The sequence below is a fragment of the Mobula birostris genome, chromosome 8 (assembly GCF_030028105.1).
Source record: "Mobula birostris isolate sMobBir1 chromosome 8, sMobBir1.hap1, whole genome shotgun sequence".
NCBI classification, from domain to species: domain Eukaryota; kingdom Metazoa; phylum Chordata; class Chondrichthyes; order Myliobatiformes; family Myliobatidae; genus Mobula; species Mobula birostris.
This window is the reverse complement of record NC_092377.1, coordinates 14,287,687-14,307,973: the sequence shown is the minus strand read 5'-3', so window position 1 is coordinate 14,307,973 and position 20,287 is coordinate 14,287,687. Positions and strand designations below refer to the sequence as shown.

Below are 20,287 nucleotides of genomic sequence, written 5' to 3'. Positions count from 1 at the left end.
CATGAAGGGCATAGATAGAGTCACAGAGTTATAAAGCATGGAAGCTCTATAAGGCATCTGTTAGTCTTGTGAGACCATGGATCTGCGCCTGGAAAGTCTTCACTCTCCATGGCGCAGGCCTGGGCAAGGTTGTATGGAAGACCAGCAGTTGCCCATGCTCCAAGTCTCCCCTCTCCACGACACCAATGTTGTCCAAGGGAAGGGCATTAGGACCCCTACAGCTTGGCACCAGTGTCATCACAGAGCAATGTGTGATTAAGTGCCTTGCTCAAGGACACAACACATTCCCTCGGCTGGGGCTCGAACTCATGACCTTCAGGTCGCCAGCCAAATCCCTTAACCAGTTGGCCATGTGCCCACACAAGCAGACCATCTAGTCCATGCCAACCAAGATAGCCATCAAAGATAGTCCCATTTACCCATATTTGGCCCATATCCCTCTGAACCAGGGGTTCCTAACCTGGAATCCATGGACCCCTTGGCTAATGGTAGGGGTCCATAGCATAAAAAAGGTTGGGAACTCCCCACTCTAAACCTTTTCTATCCATGTACCAGTCTAAGTGGCTTTTAAAAGATACAGTACTATGCAAGAGTCTTGGGGACATATATAGTTAGGGTACCTGAGTCTTTTCACAGTACTATTTATTGACTAAAATAGGAAGGTGGTTGGAAAGCAGAAATAAGAGTACTTAGCTTTGTATTAGCTCAGTAGTATGAAGTGTTATTTGGTAACTGGGAAGATAATAAATACAGTACTGTGCAAAAGCCTTGGGCAACCAAGCTACATATATATGCTTAAGAGTTTTGCACAGGACTGTAGGGGAACACATTCACTCTTTATCCCTGTTTTGAGGAGTAAAGAATTAGAGGTCAAAGAGTTAATGTGTGAGAGGAGAGATTTTAGCAGGAACTTGAGGGGTAACTGTAACTGCCGGTAAAATAGCAATAGTCAAAAGACATTTGCACAGGCGCTGTCTCGCCAGTTGTCCAAAACCTGAAGCCCCTGTTTTCTTAGGGGATTTGAAAGCACTTGAATTATTGCATTTGTTTTATTTTACTCTACTCAGATGATGTGGAACAGGCCCCTCCAGCCCATCGAGCAATGCTGCCCAACAACCTACCTGGTTAACCCTAGCCTAGTCACAGGACAACTTATAATGACCAATTAAGACTATAAGACAAAGGAGCAGAATAGGCCATTCAGCCTATTGAGTATGCCCCAAGTTGACCTACTAGCCGGTACATCTTTGGATTGTGGGAGGAAACTGGAGCACCCAGAGGAAATACACACAGTCATAGGAATTTTAAAGAAGAGAAGAAAGTTGTCCAGGTATCTTCCATGCTATTTTGTCCTTTGCTCAGCACCAGAACAACAGGTTAGCTGCTCATTATCTGAGGGCGGACTGTCAAAATGCCCCAAGCAATCACTGAACAGTTGCTACCAGCACTGACCTGGCGAATTGCCTGTAAATGTTCTCAGTGAGGAGGTGGTGTTAGGTTTTTACCCCAGCCCAGTGCTATTGCTGAGGGAACTAATCCACGGTACTGTGTGGGAAACATTCTGTTCATCAACTTTACTGAGAGCCGACATTAATCTGTAGGCACAAGAAACCATAAGACCAGAAGGCCACTCGGCCCATCAAGTCTGCTGCATCATTCCGCCGTGGCTGAAGGAATTAGACAAGAAGACATAGCTGAGTGGGTTGAGCAGCACCTGTGGAAGGAAAGGAAATGCTGGCATTTCACATTGAAACTCTGCTTCCGGACTGAGATGGAGAGACAAAATGGATGCCACAGAGAGGAGTAGGGAGGGGTGGTGAGGAAGAAGTTCGAAGCAATTGGGGGATTGACCAGCAGGTAGAACCAGGTAGGGGAAGGGACTGGGGCTAGAGTACAGAGAACGAAAGGCGGAGGCAAAGAGAGAAAGAGGTAAAAATATGGAGAGGCAGATGGAGCAAGTTGAGGGGTGGGGTGAGGGAAGTCTTGGGAAGAAGGTGGTTGAGGAGCCAGAGAACAGTTGAAGCCACTTGGTAAGAATGTCAACCAACCTAGTTTGGTGTGGCCAAAGCAGAAGACGCAGCCGTCAGCCCCATTCACCACGGACTGGATGACTTCTGCCACAGTCCCAGCACAAACTTCAGCCTACAGTGGAAACAGAGGAGTGACAGAGGATTACACAGGAGCCCAACAAACTGACGGCAGCAACCCTGCTGACTTCGACACTGGACTGAACTCCTCAACATTTCAGGCTGACGTGTCCCCACATGACGCTCTGAGTTTGGAACACAGAGCGAATGTGCCCTTTGAACAGCAGACATTGGTTCTTCCCCTCCCCCTCTTCTCTCTATTTCCATTTCCCATTCTGGCCCCCCCCCTTACCACTTCTCTTCTTATCTGCCCATTACCTCCCCCAGTGCCTCAGCTCCTTCCTCCATCCTCTCCTATCAGATTTTTTCTGCAGTCCTTTAACTTGTCTACCTATCACCTCCCAGCTTCTTAATTATCACCCACCTACTTCCCCTCACCTGGCTTCACCTATCACCTGCCAGCTTGTACTCCCTCCCCCTCCTCCCTCTTTCCTGTCCTGGCCCCCTCACCCTTCCTTTCCCGTCTTGATAAAGAGTCTCGGCCCAAAACGTTGACTGTTTATTTCCCTGTTTATTGTCTGTTTATTTCAGATGCTTCTTGGCCTCCAGCATTTTATGTGTTGCTCTACCTCCTCCTTCTCCCACCCCTATTACCCAGACATTCCACCCTGCAAAATCTCATTTCAGGGAGGTAGCACCATCAATTTGCAGGACTTCTGGAAGAGGTGGGATGTTTGCAATAGAGTAGCTCCTTAACAGCCAGCCAGCTAGTTTAAATAACGTTAGCTATGCTAATGAACCAATGACACCTGTTAAACTCACCTCAACATGTCTTTTACAGTCTTAACCCACCATGGGCAATAGAAAAGTCACTGTTGCAAACAGCGCAGTGAGCAACACTGTAATTATTTTTGACTCCTATTAGGCAGGGGTACACTTCAGGGTAGTCTGGGGTGACGTACGTTTTATATTTTCTCCTTTTGGAACACTCTGTCATGGCGTGCTCTCGCTCGCTCTCTCTCTCTCTCTCGTGGTCGCTCTCATGCTTTCTCTTTTGCTTTCTCTCTCGCGCTCTCTTGCTCGCTCTCAAAAAATTGATTTCCGTGATATTGTATATAATTTGCAGGCATCAGGGAGCCACTATTAATATGCGGGAGACTCCCGGAACTTCCGCGAGAGGTGGGATGTCTGATTACCTTCTTACCTTGCACACTTCTGCCTTTTTAAACTTAGTTTTGAAAATTTAGTTCACTCCACAAAATGACAATCTTAAAAATGCTGCCGATGTCCATCAGCTCAGAAAGTGAATGTGCGTGTGTGTGTGTCTGTGAACTCTCTCTCTCTCTATCTCTATCTATTTCAAGATACAGCATAGAATAGGACCTTCTGCCCTTCGAGCTGAGCCAGCCAGCAATCCCCAATTTAATCCTAGCTTAATCACGGGACAATTTACAATGGCCAATTAGCCTACAAACTGGTACATCTTTGACTGTGGGTGGAATCTGGAGCACCTGAACGAAACCCATGCAGTCATGGTGGGGGAAAGTACAAACTCCTTATAGGCAGTGGCAGGAATTGAACCTGGGTTGCTGGTACTGTGAAGCGTTGTGCTAACCACTATGCTAACGTGCCAGCCCTGTGCAGAGAGAAAGAGAGTGGGAAACACAAGTACCATTTCAAAGGGGCTTCTGTCCCTTCATTTCTCTTTCCACCGTGGCTTCCTGACCTGCTGAGTCTCTCCAAAGTTTCCTGTTCATTCATTACGAAGATTGGTGGTAGTGAGGAACAGAGGTTGACTGGCTGGCTGTGTGGAGTTTGCACGTTTTCACTGTGACTGTGTTGGTGCCCCCTCCCAGGTACTCCAGTTTCCGCCCTTGTCCCAGAGACTGTTCATTTAATTGGGCGCCTTTAAGTTGCCCCAGGTGTGCAGGTGAATCAGTTGATGGGCCTGTACGGAATAGGTTAGACAGGTGAGTGGAGGAATGGGACTGACAAGGGACTCCAGGAGTCATGACAGGTTCACTGGGCCTCATAGCCTCCTTTACAACTGTAAGGAAAGAAAATGGAACAAAAATGCCTTTTTTTTCCACCTACCTTGATTCTCCACACAGACTCCCTGTAAAAAACATAAGCAGGTGTCCGCAGCTCATCAAATGTGCTTCACATTTTATAGAATCATTTAACTCATAGGCCCTTGTGTCCACATCAGCCAAGTAGTGTTGGAAACCACTGTCTTTTTTAAATAATACTTTTTAAAGGATTTGTATTTTTTAACAAACTCATGTACTTTTCACACTCTCTGGCAGAAAGCGGTATAGCAGCTAAACTAATGGTTTATCACCTTTCTCATTTTTCATTGGCTAAGTATCATCACATTACCCACATAATGTAATTGTTTTATGTAGCCTATTAACTAATTTATCTCCATCTAAGAAATTTCTCTTATCTATATAAGTGATAGACTTCTCAGAAGCGCATTTTTATTCTTTTTCTACACACCTCTTGGCACTGTTTCTCAGCCTTTTATTTAGTTAGTTTAGTATTTCTGGACCATTTCTCCAGCAATGGAAAAGAGACTAGAAGCAGCTGAACTATGGTTCTATAGGAAAATGTTAAAAATACCATGGACCACACACACATCAAATGAAGAAGTTCTCAGAAGAGCCCAAGCAGTTCGATCACTCATACCAACAATAAGAGAAAGACAACTCAGATTCCTAGGACACATCATGCGGAAAGATGAACTAGAAAAACTCATACTCTCTGGAAAGATCGAGGGGAGCAAACCTAGAGGAAGACCTCGGCTTATGTACATCAAAAGCATAGCCAGGTGGCTACACATCGAGGAAATGCAAGTCGTCCAAAAAACGAAGGATAGATCTATATGGAAAACAATGGTCACCAAAGTCAGCATCGGATATGGTACCTAGACAGACAGACAGTTTAGTATTTGTGCGTTTGTACGCTAAAATAATCTGAAATCTTGGAATAATGACTGCTCACCATTTTTGACAGTCGGAAGAAAATAGAAATTCAACATGGGCTTCAGGTGAACCCCACTTCCCAGCTCTTTGGACAAGAGAGGAAACCAGAGCAGCTGGGGGAAACCCAGAGGGTGACAGAGAGGACATGCAACTCTGCACAGCCAGTGCTGGATGCCAGCTCCCTGGTACAGTGGGGCTGCAGCACTACCAGCTGAGGCACTGAGTCGGTGATCAGCCGGGGTTAGAGAAACAAGCTTGAACGAACCCCTGTTGTCCCAGTAAATGGACACAGAAAAGCATGTTGAATATGGCTAACAGCCAATAGCTCTTGCAGCCCGCTCCCTCCGGCCCCCCCGTGCCTCAGCGACAGAAGGATACAAGAGGGGCGGGTGCTTGGAATATGAGTGGTATTTCGGAAGGCTGCCACATAAGTAGACAGTGAATACACTGACCTGCGAAGAGTCCTGTGGGAAGACGGCGTCAAAGGCAAACATCTTTGGCGGCACTAGACAGCCTCTCTTCTGAGAGGGGTTCTGCAGCCCGTTCACCGGAGGGTCATACAGGGTAATCTGCTTCTTACGAGGGTCCACCTTGAAGAAGCAGCTGGATTCAGACAAGTCCCCCATGGAGGCCGGACAGATTCGCAGCATGACTTTTACCTGTGGGGAGAGGAAGGGGACACATTGAATGCCTCGTAGATTGCCTTTCACCTGACACACCTTATTATATGAACCAATGCCGGCCCAGAAATTTGCCTTTCAAAGTTGAAAAGTAACTTTATTATCAAAGTACATAAATGTCACAATATACTACCCTGAGATTAATTTTCTTGAGGGCATAAATACAAAGAATCTCAATAGAATTAATGAAAAACTGCACACAAAGAAAAACAACACATTGGGCATATTCCATCTGGGTACCCACCAACCTGATGACATGAATATCGATTTATGCTTCCAGTAAACTAATCCACGCCCCCTTCCTCTATTCTCCACTCTGGCCGTCTGCTTCCTCTCACCTGCCTATTACCATAGGACCATAGGAATTGAATTAGGCTATTTGGCCCATCGAGTCTGCTCCGCCATTTCATCATGGCTGATCCGGTTTTGCTTATCCCCAATCTCCTGCCTTCCACCTGTAACCCTTCCTGCCCTGACCAATCAAGAATCTATCAACCTCTACTTTAAATATACATACAGATTTGGCTTCCACATCTGGCTGTGGCAACGAATTCCACAGATTCACCACTCCCGGGCGATAGAAATTCCATTCATCCCCGTTCTAAAAGGATGCCTCTCTATTTCGAGGCCGTGTCCTCTGGTCTTAGACTCCCCCACCATAGGAAACATCCTCTCCACGTCCACTCTATCAAGGCCTTAAACCATTTGATAGGTTTCAATGAGGTCATCCCTCATTCTTCTGAATTACAGTGAATAGAGGCCCAGGGCTGTCAGATGCGACAAATTTTGCGACATAGTATGTCAGTGATATTAAACCCGATTCTGATTCTGATTTTGGCAGGTCAGACAGTATCTATGGAGAAGAATAAACAGAGGACGTTTCGGGCCGGGACTCTGTCGGCCGAAAATGTCGACTGTTTATTCCTCTCCATCGATGCTGCCCGACCTGCTGAGTTCCTCCAGCATTTTGTGCGCATGACTCTGGATTTCCAGCATCTGCAGAACGTTTTGTGGACCGTGGTGACTGTAGCGTATGGATCTCACACTATTGGCTGGTCTCTGTCCCTCACTAGAGCGAGTGAGGTGAGGGTGAACACTGAGATTCCCTGGCATTTCACGGACTTGATGAGAGAATGGAGACCTCCTCTGAAGCCCCGTCCACATTCACCAACGCAGCATGGAAGGAGATTCAACCTTTCAACTTCAGACCTGCAGAATTCCAGAATTTCATCATGGCTCTCCCTCCTGATCCTGAATGAAGAGGTTTTCCCTTTGATAACTCACTGGCCAACTGCAAGGGTAATGACTTACAGGTGGAACCCCATACTTACCAGCTGGAAGCAATTAATTATTACTAATTGACCCCATGGTGTAACTTGGAGCATCAGACAACTTGGACACTCTACACCCTACACAAAAGTGGCCTCACTGGCTGTGAAGTCATAGAGCCCCACAGCACAGAAACAGACCCTTTGGCCCATCTATTCTGTACCAGCTAAATCAAAAAAAAACTGGTGGGAGGCTTTCAGAGGAGCAGAAATGGCGGGGGAAGAAAAAAAATTAGAAGGAGAAAGATCAGAAGAGATCAAGTACATTTAGGAAACAGATGCAGGCTGTGACACCAAATGAAATGGTAAACAAGTGAGGAAACTCTGTGTCAGAGCTCTGACATTTAATACTGCCTCAAGACTGAGCCAAGAAATTAATTGAGAAGATTAAAAACTGCTTCTTCATGCTCCATTTCCTGTTGCCCATTTGCCTTCTTTCAGACACAGCATTTCAATGCTGATCAAAGTAGCTAAAAGGGGACCGGTTACGATTACCAAGAAGGTTTGTGTGTTCAGGGTTGAGGGGAGCAGGAGGGAGAGCACCATTTCCAGCCAACTGGCACTGTTCCCTCTAAAGTACAATGGACTCACTCTGTGTTTGGCTTTTTATTCAGTTTGGGAGTTGAGGCCGTCTCTCCCACTGCAAGTCATTAGTGGGTTTGCGAAGCCTGTGATTTTGCAGACCTCTGCAACAATGCTCCGAGTGCAAGAGTTCGCCCCTATTGTACTCAGAAGCAGGGAGGCTCCGAGCTGCCCAAGTTGAAGCTAATCTTCAGAACGGAAGGTTCACCGTTCAGCCTATGGTGGCTACACTCTGAAAGCCAGACCTCAGCAATCGAGGTCAAGCTTGGGTCAGAAGGTGATGAGAGAGTGGAACAAGCTGCCAGTGGAGGTGGTGGACTCGGGTACGATTGCAACATTAAAGAGAAGTTTAGAGAGGGGTATGGAGGGATATGGTCCAGGTGCAGGTCAATGGGACAAGGCAGAATAAACGATTTGGTGTGGACTAGAAGAGATGAAGGTGTAGCACTCTATGAATCTAACTCCAATTCATCATTGATGCTTTCAGCAAAGCATACCAGAGAAAGAGCCTTATACCCAACATTGATTAGACAAAGGTCCTCTACCAACATTGCTCCCTACGCGCCCTCCCAACAAGAAAAGTTGACGGTCAAACCCTGGAACTAGTTCCCACATTCTGGGAGCCCCTTCTTGGTGAAGGTAGACTTTGATGGTGAAATTCAAAGTGCCAGCACAACCTTAGGGGGCTGAGGGGAAAACGTTTAGAAGATCAAGACCTCAAAACTAGCACAAACGTCATGGTCTACCCGTCAGCACTGATCTCTGCCTTGAGTATTACTTCTGAAACATGTACCACCTACAAAAGGCAGAGAGCGTAGAACCGCACAGAGCAGGAACAGGCCCTTCGACTTGCTATGTCTGTGCTGAACACAACGCCAAATTAAACTAAGTTTCTACTGATCTATACCCTGCCATTCCCTACACATTTGTGTGTCTCTAACAGCCTCTTAAACACCACAATTGTACCTGCTTCCACCACCCCTGGCACCTACCAGCCTCTGTGTAAAAACCTTGTCCCCCACATCTCCTTTCAACATTCCCCCCTTCACCTTACATGCAGTGGAAAGGCAGGTCTTCCCTGCTCCCTCTGGGAAGAACACAGATTAAAGGAGGCCATTGGAGAACCATTTTAAAGGAGGCAGTTTATGCCCTCTTCTCATAACTACCATCATGGAGGAGGTACGGGAGCCTTAAGACCCACCATCAATGTTTTCAGAAGAGTTTCTTCCTCCCCGCCCCACTATTAGATTTCTGAACATCAATGAACGGTTTATCAACTCATGAATATTACCTCTCTATTCCTCTAAAGACTATTGACATTAATTTTTATTGAAACTTACAGTAACCTTTTGTGTCTTGTGTTGTATTGCTGCCACAAAAGAACAAATTTCGTGACAGCACGTAGGTACAATTACAAAGAAAACACGGCAGTGCCTCTAATTCCTTAAAAGTTTGCAAAGATAAGGCATGACATCTAAAACTTGGACAAACTTCAATAGTGGAGATTACTTTGACTGGCTACATCACAGCCTAGTATGGCAACACCAATGCCCTTGAACTGAAAATCCTACAAAAGTAGTGGATGCAGGTAAAGCCCGCCCAACCACTGACCACATCTACACGGAGTGTTGTTGCAGGAAAGTACCACCCATCATCAGGGACCCCCACCACCTGGGAGATGCTTTCTTCTCACTGCTGTACAGGAGCCTCAGGACTCGCACCACCAGGTTCAGGAACAGTTATCACCCCTCAACCATCAGGTTCTTGAACCAGAGGGGATATCTTCATTCAATTTCACTCACCCCATCACTGAACTGTTTCCACAACCTACAGACTTACACTCAATGACTCTTCATCTCATGATCTTGATATTTTATTGCTTATTTATTTATTTATTATTTTATTATTTTCTTTTTTTGCACAGTTTGCTGTCTTGTGCACACTGGTTGTCCGCCCTGTTGATGCAGTCTTTCATTGATTCTATTATGATTATTGGACTTAATCAGTATGCCTGCAAGAAAATGAATCCCAGAGTTGTATATGGTGACGTAAACTGTATGCATTTTGATAATGAATTTAGTTTGAACTTTGAACCTGTCAGTCATAAAAACCTGATTCTGATTCTGAAATTTGCTCTTCAAGGAGGCACTGAAGAGAGGCAGACACACAGAAAACTGGCAGTTCCAAAGATCACAGGTGAAGGACAAAATGGTGGAGAGGAGGAGGACAGAGGCTTTGATCTCTCCCTCCTTCCACCACCTTACTGCTATTGTTCCTACAGCCACCATGGTCAAATGCCTTCACCCCTCTTTCACTCCCTCCTCCTAAACCTGCCCACCTTCTCTTCCACCTTAAACCCCACCTCTGATCAGAGTGTCATTCAGAGATTGCCCGTCTCCTGGCTTGGAACCTGGTTCTGTCTCTGTGGCGTGCCATGGGTCTTCTTTCGACTTTAAGTGCACATGCAAGGTGGGGAGGCCGACATTCAAGAGAACAGCTGGAAGCAATGACTACAACGGACGTTGCATTGTTAAACATGAAAAGGATCAGAAGTGTTTAATTTCTGCTCACTCAGACAGAATTATACGCAGATCAAATACTCACCAGAGTGAAACACCCATAACAGTGAATAGCACCCAAGCAGCCAATCAGAGGACGTCCAGATGCTTTGAACGCCATTTGTTTAAAGTGTTTGTCTAAGAGCAAAGCCTCCCTTCTATCAGCACGTCAGAAAGACAAAGCACCTACTTCAACAAAAGTCTTTGATCAGAAACAATATAATAGGGGGTTAAGCTGTATTGGTGCCATCTCAGTTACAGATTGTTGGCAGCAGAGGCAAGAGCAACTGCCCACAAACCTGAGCACCACAACCAGACTAGTAACTAGCGGAGGACAAGAGCTCATTTGGATGCGATGCTCTTGTCCTAAGTTGCACCAGGGATCTGAGAGAAATGTTGTCCTCACAGAGATCAGACCCACAAGGTTCACCAGGTGGTGTTGCTGTCTCAGGAGGATGCAGATGTCACCAGGTTCGGCAGACTTGATGTCAATGTGACAGATTCCTATCGCCTGAATGTTGGGTGTGAAGGCCCCGAGACAGTGGCAAGAGATGCAGTGTTATCCGCGAGGCACCCAGTGTCCGTTTGTAAGGGAATCAGTGTACCTGCAAGACCCAGGGTTGCTGTGAGAGTCAATGCCATATATATGAGATCAGTATCATCTGTGTGAGACCCAGTGTCGTCTGTGTGAGGCCCAGCGTCATCTGTGTGAGACCCAGTGTCGTCTGTGTGAGACTCAGTGTCGTCTGATTGCGACCCAGTATCGACTGTGTGAGACCCAGCGTCGTCGGTGTGAGACCCAGTATCATCTGTGTGAGACCCAGTATCATGTATGTAAGACCCAGTATAATCTGTGTGAGACCCAGCATTGCCTGTGAAAAACCAGTGTCACCTGGGGAAATCGTGTGTTGTTTAACATCTTTAGGCAGCCTGACTAATCCTGGAATTTCCTGGCACCTGATGAGCACACAGTGCTTCAAACCAAATATTCCAAACATTCCAATGTCTAAGGCGACTGATAGACACAAAACAGGGAGCCCATGCACATTATTTTTTGTAGCTGGCAAGTTTTCAACAAGTTCTTTATTTGTCAGTTTCCTGAATTTGTGGATTAGACCAATCTGTGATATTCTGTTGACGGCAGCAGATGCAACACTGCGGCTTCAGCTTCAGAACCAGTCTGGCTGAGCGCACTCAAAATGGAGTGACTCTAACACTGACCAAAATATGACCTCAAGTGACACTGCTGTTGAGCCAGCACACCTCAAACCCAAGAATTCCTGAAGACTACAGGATCAGTGGGCTGAATCCCTCTTTCTTTTTCCGATGGAACACATGACGGGAGGTGGAAGAGGCTGCAGAAATGAGAGGCACTGTCTTCCGGCCGAGTTAGCCTCTCCAACGGCCTCACCTCAGACGTCTGCCAGCTTGGTGGAGAGTGAGGACCACCTATTCAGCTGTCTGCCTGCTTGCCTGGTTATTTCACTTCAGGGTTCGATTCACGTGGCTTCATTTAGGTGGACAGCAGGTGGTCCTCCACTGCCCTGCATGTCCAGTCACTCATCAATCAATCCCCAAGCCCTTCCCAGCCAGACAGCAAGCTTCACAAGCAACAGGAGCGATGGAGCACCCACTCAGCCATCCCACAACTCTATCGGTCCATCATCAATTAATCGACGAAGGAAACCGACTTACTGAAGACGAATGGACAGTCAGCCCGGTAATTACTCATCATTACTCCAGCAGAGGCTGCGTGCAGCAACACTGCTAAGGCGAGAAAACATATGATGTCTACTGACACATTAGCTATTATCACTGACCCCTCCGGGTTTCACTCAGAGAGGTCACAGAGAACTCCCTTGTCCCAAGGCTGCAAGACAACCTTTCCAACACCACCTACACCCTCCTCTCAATCATAGAGCCTAGTGTAACACTTTATAACGCCGCTGTAAGATTGGGGTTCAACTTCTGCTTTTCTCTGGAAGAGGTTTATACATTGTCCCCGTGATCACTTAGGTTTCCTCTAGATTTTCCTCCTATAGTCCATAGACGTATTAGCTAGGATTAGTAGGTTGGAGACATGCTACACAAACAGCAGACAATCTGCAGGTGCTGGAAGTCCAAAGTAACACACACAAACATGCAGGAGAAACTCAGCAGGTCAGGCAGCATCTATGGAAAAGAGTAAACAGTCGATGTTTCGGGCTGAGACCCTTCATCAGGACTGGGAAAATGATGAGAAGTCAGGACAAGAAGGTGGGGGGAGGGGAGGAAGAAGTACAAGGTGGTAGGTGACAGCTGAAACCGGGAGGTGAGGAGGGGTGAAGTAAAGAGCTGGGAAGTCGACTGATGAAAGAGATGCAGGGCTGGAGAAGGGGGAATCTGACAGAAGAGGACAGATGGCCATGGAAGAAAGAAAAGGGAGAGGAGCACCAGAGGGAGGTGATGGGCAGGTAAGGAGATAAGGCACAGACGGCTGTGGAGGCCAAGTCATTGAGTACATTTAAAGCAGAGGTCGATAGGTTCTTGATTAGTCAGGATGTCAAAGCATATGGGGAGAAGGCAGGAAAATGGGGTTGAGAAGGAAAATAAATCAGCCATGATGGAATGGTGGAGCAGACACAATGGGCCAAATGGCTTAATTCTGCTCCTGTGTCTTATGATTTTATTGTCTTACAACCACACTCTGTGTGTATGAGACCATAACAAGACCACAAGACACAGGAGCAGAATTAGGCTACTTGGCCCATCGAGTTTGCTCTGCCATTCAATCATGGCTGATCCATTTTCCCCCTCCTCAACCCTACTTCCCAGCCTTCTCCCCGTAACCTTTGATGCCATGTCCAATCAAGAACCTATCAATCTCCGCCTTAAATGCACCCAACGACCTAGCTTCCACAACTGCCTGTAATAACAAATTCCACAACTTCACCACCCTCTAGCGAAAGAAATTTCTCTGCACCCTCTGTTTTAAATGGACGCCCCTCTATGCTGAGGCTGTGCCCTCTTTTCCTAGACTCCTCCACCTTTTATATATGCCTTCTGGCTCAGAGAAATACTCTTTATTAGTTCACCATATTTACAGGAAGTTGCAGTGGCCAAGTTGAACTGCTGGCAGAAGATGAAAGCCAATGCTGGGAATTAAGTTCCTGTGACCCCTTCCACTGCCATTGAATGACAATCAGAGAGCAGGAGGGCACAGCGGCTTTCTCACGTGCTCTGTATTTGCTTTCAACGAATCACTAGTTGCAGAGTTCCTACCCACAGGACACAAATAATATACTACCAGTGTAAGAGTGGCCTCTGCAGAAGCCACCTACTTGTCCCGCAGAAGAGCAGCAGGACCGTCACTGCTTACTGTTTAGTTCACAGTGAGATAGAGGACCAGGACTGGCCAGAAATGACAGCTGAGATATGGTGAAAAGCGAAATATTCAAGGGGGATCTTCAGATGGTAGTGGCTGCCACGTAACCGGCTGCCATGGGAACTGATAGATGTGAGTTCAATTCTAACATTTCAGAGAAGTTTGGACAGGTACATGTGGGAGTTAATATGAGGGGTGGAAATGCTGGCATAATTCACAGCCACTGACCCTGAGTTGGGGTTCACTGTAAGAGGCTGGTCTGACGTGATGATGTGAAGCTTTTTAACCGCACTTTATGTTCTGTGTTCGGTTAACAATAAAGGAGCTATTACATTTTGTTTTGCCATTTTAATTACGAAAATCTACACTCGGATGGGAGGGTGATAGTCTGGAGGCAAGTCGATGGGGCTAGACAGAAGAATGGGTTGGTATGGACAAGATGGGTCAAAGGGCCTGTTTCTGCACTCTATTGCTCTGTGACTATGAGATGGTGCTGAGTCGTCACAGGTTTACATCACTGCCCAGCGTTCACTACCAGCAAGCTCTTGAGAATTCTTAACACAAGAGGCTTAGTGCTCAGTATTTCCAAATCAAAACCAGAATCAGGTTTATTACCTCTGACATACAGTGTATAGTGGAATTTGTTGTTTTGCAGCAGCAGTGCAATGCAAGAGAGGAAAAAAAAGAGTATAAGTCACAGTTTAGGTGGTGGGATGGAGATACATCTCTGCCAGAGGAAGTGTAAAGTGCTCCTTCCCTTCGCTAGCCTGCCAGTCATCCTTGGGCAAGGTGTAGCACCTGCTTATCTCCCCAGTCAGGGGCATGTGAAGCCACGGGGGCAGGTGGTGGATGGTGCTTATCACAAGTCCTGGTTATGCAACCATTGACACCAGGCAGACGATCTCTACAGAGTATTGATAATGGCTGGGGACACCCGTCTTGTAAAGACACTGCCCAGAAGGTGGCAATGGCAAACCACCTCTGTAGAAAAATCTGTCAAGAACGATCATGGTCTCAGAAAGACTATGATCGCCCGTGTCATACGATACAACTCATAATGATGGTGATGATGATGAAGATGCATAATGAGATAGTGTTTGTGGGTTCATGGAACATCAGGAATCTAATGGGAGAGGGGAGAACGCTTTTCTTAAAATATTGAGTGTGGGTCTTCAGGATCCTGTACCTCCTCCCCAATGGTAGTAATGCCAAGGGGACACGTGCCGGATAGTGTTGGGTAAGGGTATCACAGGGTAGTATATGGTGACGTATATGTACTTTGATAATAAACTTACTTTGAAACTTTGGCTATGAAGGAGTGAAGTGGGAGATCAGACATGTTGTTTATGAGGAGCAGGGCAGACAATGGGGGAGGAGGGTATCAGGTAGCTGACTCCTACTGTTTGTGATGACAGCTCTGATTGATGTAAATGCTGACACAACATGTTTAAGATCAGAAAATGTGTCAGGATACCTTGGACAATAAATGCAAAAAGGAAGCCAAGCATTACTGGAGATTTGTGCTGTCAAGTGGGATTTTGGCAGAACGCAGATGTAATCATTTGACGGGGATCATGTGACACCATTCATGAGAAGCAAAGTCAGACAGCACTTGATCACGAGTTGCTGCTTGTGTGAATAAACCCAGTTCACCATATCTGACCTTGTACTGTCACTCCAGTGACGCACAGAGACATTCAACCACGTGACTTTTGCCCACCACAGCGTGGTGGTGTTTAAACTTAGCCAAAGGTTAAATTTTCCCAAGTATTCTATGAAACACTTGACTTTATTTTGTGAGTGTGGAGGGTGGGATTTGGATTGAAGTTGGGGATTGGTATATGACGGGGTGGGGGGGGAGAGAAATGGTGAATGGTGGGAGGTATTCTACAAAACAGAAGCATGAAGACTTTCTCAATGCTGGCACACTGTCCTGCAAATCCCTGTAGCTTCTACCCCACGATTATCTTCATCATTTTGCCGTGTCACATAACGTGGGCGAACATGATCTATCCATAACCATGACTGTTCTTGGCAAATCTTTCTACAGAGGCTGTTTGCAATTGCCTTCTTCAGGGCAGTGTCTTTACAAGATGGGTGACCCCAGCCATTGTCAATGCTCTTCAGAGATAGTCTGCCTGGCGTCAGTGATCACATAACGAGGACTTCTGATATGCACCAGCTGTTCATACGACCATCCACCACCGGCTTCACCTGACCCTGATTGAGAGATTAAGCAGGGGCTACACCTTGCCTGAGGGTGACCTGCAGGCTAGCGGAGGGAAGGACAGCCTCACACCTCCTTTGGTAGAGACATACCTATCTCCACCCCGCCATCCTCCGACTATTATAAGACTTTTAAATAGTTTCCTAGTATAAGTTGGACTCTTGCACCTTATTGTCTGCCTTACGGTACTTTCTTTGCTCCTGTTACACTTTATTTTGCATTCTGTTATTATTTTATCTTGTTCTACCTCAATGCACTGCGCAACGATGTGATCTGTATGCAAAACAAGATTTTCATTTTCTCTCGGTACAGGTGACAATAATAAACCAATTCCTATTCCAATTTTTCCTCATCCTGTTATGATAACATCCTGATCTCCCACTTCTTCCTAACTGGGTTGGATTCTGCTCTACTTTTCCTCTGAAAGGCAAATCCTGTCAGGAATTTAAAGCATCAATTTTAACCCACAACTAACTTCAAAAGAGAAAAGGTGACATAGTCAGTACTGAGTGGGGCTTGATATGTGCAAGATACTTTTGTGCCTTTTACTCTGTACTTCAGAATCTCTGGGGGCTTTCTTGAGGCTCTGAAAGGAACTCACGAAGATCTCACAGAGTTATGCTAAATTACGTTGTGTACATATAGGGTGAATCCTGCAAGAGGACCACAACCTTGTGGTTGGGTTTGGAGGCTTTCATGCCTCAATGTACCAGAGAGCTACGTTGGCAGGACTCAGGGCTTTATGCTTCGGCTCTTGGTAGGGTCACCCATGCCAAACAGGTCAAAGGGCAGATGCTAGACTTAGATTGGTCCACCTGTCCCCCAGGTTTGGGGGTTCAGCTCAGGGCAAACAACCCGGACTGGTCAAACAAAATTGTTACGGAAACAGCAGTGAAGATTCCTTCTACATCCGAGTGCGATGGTATTCCCGAGTATCCACCCGGGACTTGCACGACTGACAGGCACAGAGTCATAGAGTAGTGCAGAACAGAAAGAGGCCTTTCGGTCCATCTAGTCATGCTGAAACCATTTAAACTGCCTGCTCCCAATGACCTGCAGCAGGACCATAGCCCTCCATATCCCTAATATCCATGCATCTACTAAGTTTTCACAGCAGTGAAAACCAAGAGGAAACTACTGACATGATACAGGAAACCCTGAACACCACCAGAGATGGAGGACCTTCATTGCTGCCCTAAGGCAATGGGCAGCAAATAAACTATAGGGTGATTGCATGCAAATTCCAACCCCCCTCCCCCCCCAGAATGGATGACACTAGAACTAGCAGACATGGGTTTGGGTGAAAAATGAAATATTTAGGAGAATCTGCATGGGGCGGGGGGTGTCCGCATGGGGCAAGGGGTGTCTGCATTCAGTGGGTGGTTGAGTGTGAATGAGTTATCAGCAGAGTGATAGATGTGGGTTAATTTAGAAGTTTGAATACATACACGGACGGGAGGATTAGGAAGGATTAGTTAGTCCTGACGAAGGGTCTCGGCCTGAAACGTCGACTGAAACTCTTCCAATAGATGTTGCCTGGCCTGCTGCGTCTACCAGCAACCTTGATGTGTGTTGCTTGAATTTCCAGCATCTGCAGAATTCCTATTGTTAGGAAGGATATGGTCTGGTTGCAAGTAGATGGGCCTAGGCAGATCATATTTGCATGGACAAGATAGGTCAAAAGGCCTATTTCTATGCTGCAGTACTTTCTGATTATATAACTTGCCAGAGTTTAGAAGTATGAGGGGAGATCATCTCATTGAAACTTATCAAATATTGAAAGGCCGAGATAGAATGTGGAGAGGATGTTTCCTATAGTGAGTGTGTCTAGGACCAGAGGCACAACCTCAGAATAGAGGGAAGTCAACTTAAACAGAGATGAGGGGGATTTTTTTAGCCAGAGGACGGTGAGTCTGTGGAATTCATTGTCACAGCTGGCTGTGGAGGCCAAGTCATTGGGTATATTTAAAGCAGAGGTTCTTGATCAGTCAGGGCATCAAAGGTTATGGGGAGAGGGCAGGAGAACGGGGTTGAGAGAGATAATAGATCAGCCATGATGGAAAGCAGCAGCAGACTCGATGGTCCGAATGGCATAATTCTGCCCCTGCGCATTATGGTCTTACGGCAAGTTCCCTTTGTCTTTGCGTATCCCCTCTAATTAATCTGAACAGAAGGCTCTCTTTGCAGAACAAAATTGTAGGCATTCAGAAATTGTTACCAGATTAATTTCACCCAAAAACTAGCACAGATCCCCACTAGCAATGGTCAGATGATCTGTGGAACTGCATTCCTGTTGACTGGCATTGTGCACAGTGCAGTATGTCAGTGCATAATAAAACCCTGCTCTGTTAAAGCAACACACATCAAAGTTGCTGGTGAACGCAGCAGGCCAGGCAGCATCTCTAGGAAGAGGTGCAGTCGACGTTTCAGGCCGAGACCCTTCGTCAGGACGAAGTGGTCCTGACGAAGGGTCTCGGCCTGAAACGTCGACTGCACCTCTTCCTACAGATGCTGCCTGGCCTGCTGCGTTCACCAGCAACTTTGATGTGTGTTGCTTGAATTTCCAGCATCTGCAGAATTCCTGTTGTCTGCTCTGTTAAAACTTTCTTATCCCGCAAGATCCTCCCCAACAATGCTGGAAACAAATCTCCAGGATTTGCTGATCGGCATCGTATTAGACCATGAACAGCCCAACACAAACAGAAGTATTTTTAAAGAACAAGATCAGTGACAATAGGTAACGTGGCTGATCTGCCTTGGAGGAAGGGGAGAGAAGATTTGGAGACATCCAACCTGTGGTTTACTGATAGCTGACTCAGTCTGTGGGAAAGAAAGACACAACTGCTGAGCTAGTCAACTGTTGTGGGGAATCGCTGCTGAGTTATATACTCAGAAGTCAGTGCTCCAGGAAACCCTTCAGTTCATTCATCATCCTTTAAACTCACCGCCATGAATCTTAGATTAGATTAGCTTCATTTGTCGCGCATCCATTCAAACATGCAGTGAAATGCACTAAATGCATCAAATCAAATCAGTGAGGAATGTGCTGGGCAGCCCACGAGTGATAATATGATTCTGGTGCCAGCATAGCATGCCCACGACTCACTAACACTAATCTGTACGTTCTCGGAATGTGGGAGGAGACACACGCAGTCGTGTGGGGAGAATGTATAAATCCCTTACAGACAGCAGCAGGAATCGAACCCCGATCTTACAGCTGCCTGGTGGCAAGCGAGATGATAATCACTGAGAGGCAATCATTCTCTTCTCTGATGCATTGATTCCGTCATCCTCTGAATTAAAGAGAATTTGAGCAGGCTAGAACCTCATTCATTGGAGTGCTGGAGTGTAGTAGAGTGAGAGGTGATCTTATGGAGTCGTGGGGAAGTACAGCACAGAAACAGGCCCTTCAGCCCATCTAGTCTGTGCAGAATGATTTAAACCGCCTACTCCCATTGACCGGCACTGGGACCATAGCCCTCCATATCACCACCTTCCATGTACCTATCCAAACTTCTCCTAAACGTTGCATTTACCTTAACCATACCCCTCATAATTTTGTATACCTCTATCAATCTTCTACATTCCAAGGAATAAATTCCTAACCTATTAAATGTTTTCTTATATCTCAAGTCCTCCAGATTGGCAAGATTCTTGTAAATTTTCTCTGTACTCTTTCAACCTTAAAGAGGTGTATAAAATCATTAGGAAATGCTGAGAGAGATACAGGAAAAATACAGGCATTTGGGACTAGCTGAGATGGGCATCTTGGTCAGCATGGATTGGCTTGGCTAGAGGTTTAAGGCAGTGGTCCCCAGCCTTTTTTATGCCACAGACCTCAGGTTTGGAACCCTTGGTTTAAGATGAGGGAAGAAAGATTTAAAGTGGACCAGTGGGACAAATTTCACAAAGAAGGTGAAGAGTAGATGGAGTGAGCTGATGGAGGAAAAGGTAGAAGAAAGTAAAATAAGAACATTTAAAAGACATGAGGACAGCTTCATGAATAGGAAAGGTTTAAATGAACATGGGCAAAGGCAGGCAAATGGGAGTAGCTCAGGTTGACTCGGGCAAGAAGGCTGTGCTGTGTGAGTTCACAACTCTACGGTCGAGAGCACAATCAGGTCAGCCACGATCTTAATCATTGGTGGACCAAGAGAGATGAGTGACCAACTCCTGGTCCAACCGTAAGTGCTCATCCCTATGTACCATAGTCAACACGGGCACTTAAACAATCCCTTGATCTCCTGTCCGATTACACCCATGCAAATCTGTCTGAACAGTAGTGTCCTCCATGATGTCCCCCTAATGGTCTTTAAATGTGTGTCAAATGTTTGTTGTGACATGTCTAGCATGGTAGTGTAGCGGGCAGAACTTGTCACTCTCGCTTTCAGCTTCCACCGCTGACTAGCAGTCTTATTTGAAGAAGAGCTGAATGCGTAAGTCTCTCCCCACCAGTACATAGCTTCTCCAACAGCAA

At 46.2% G+C, this 20,287-nt stretch overlaps 1 protein-coding gene across 5 annotated transcripts in view; it reads right to left on the bottom strand.

Annotated features, from left to right (window-relative positions):
* kif26ba (kinesin family member 26Ba) overlaps positions 1 to 20,287 on the bottom strand; it is a 395,022-nt gene that overhangs the window by 73,868 nt on the left and 300,867 nt on the right. For all 5 annotated transcript variants that reach the window (XM_072264804.1, XM_072264805.1, XM_072264806.1 and 2 more), the window contains 2 exons: positions 5,524 to 5,730; positions 2,049 to 2,142 (listed from right to left, as the gene is read on the bottom strand). In XM_072264804.1, the coding sequence (XP_072120905.1) occupies positions 2,049 to 2,142; positions 5,524 to 5,730 (301 nt within the window). The remainder of the gene's footprint in view (positions 1 to 2,048; positions 2,143 to 5,523; positions 5,731 to 20,287) is intronic.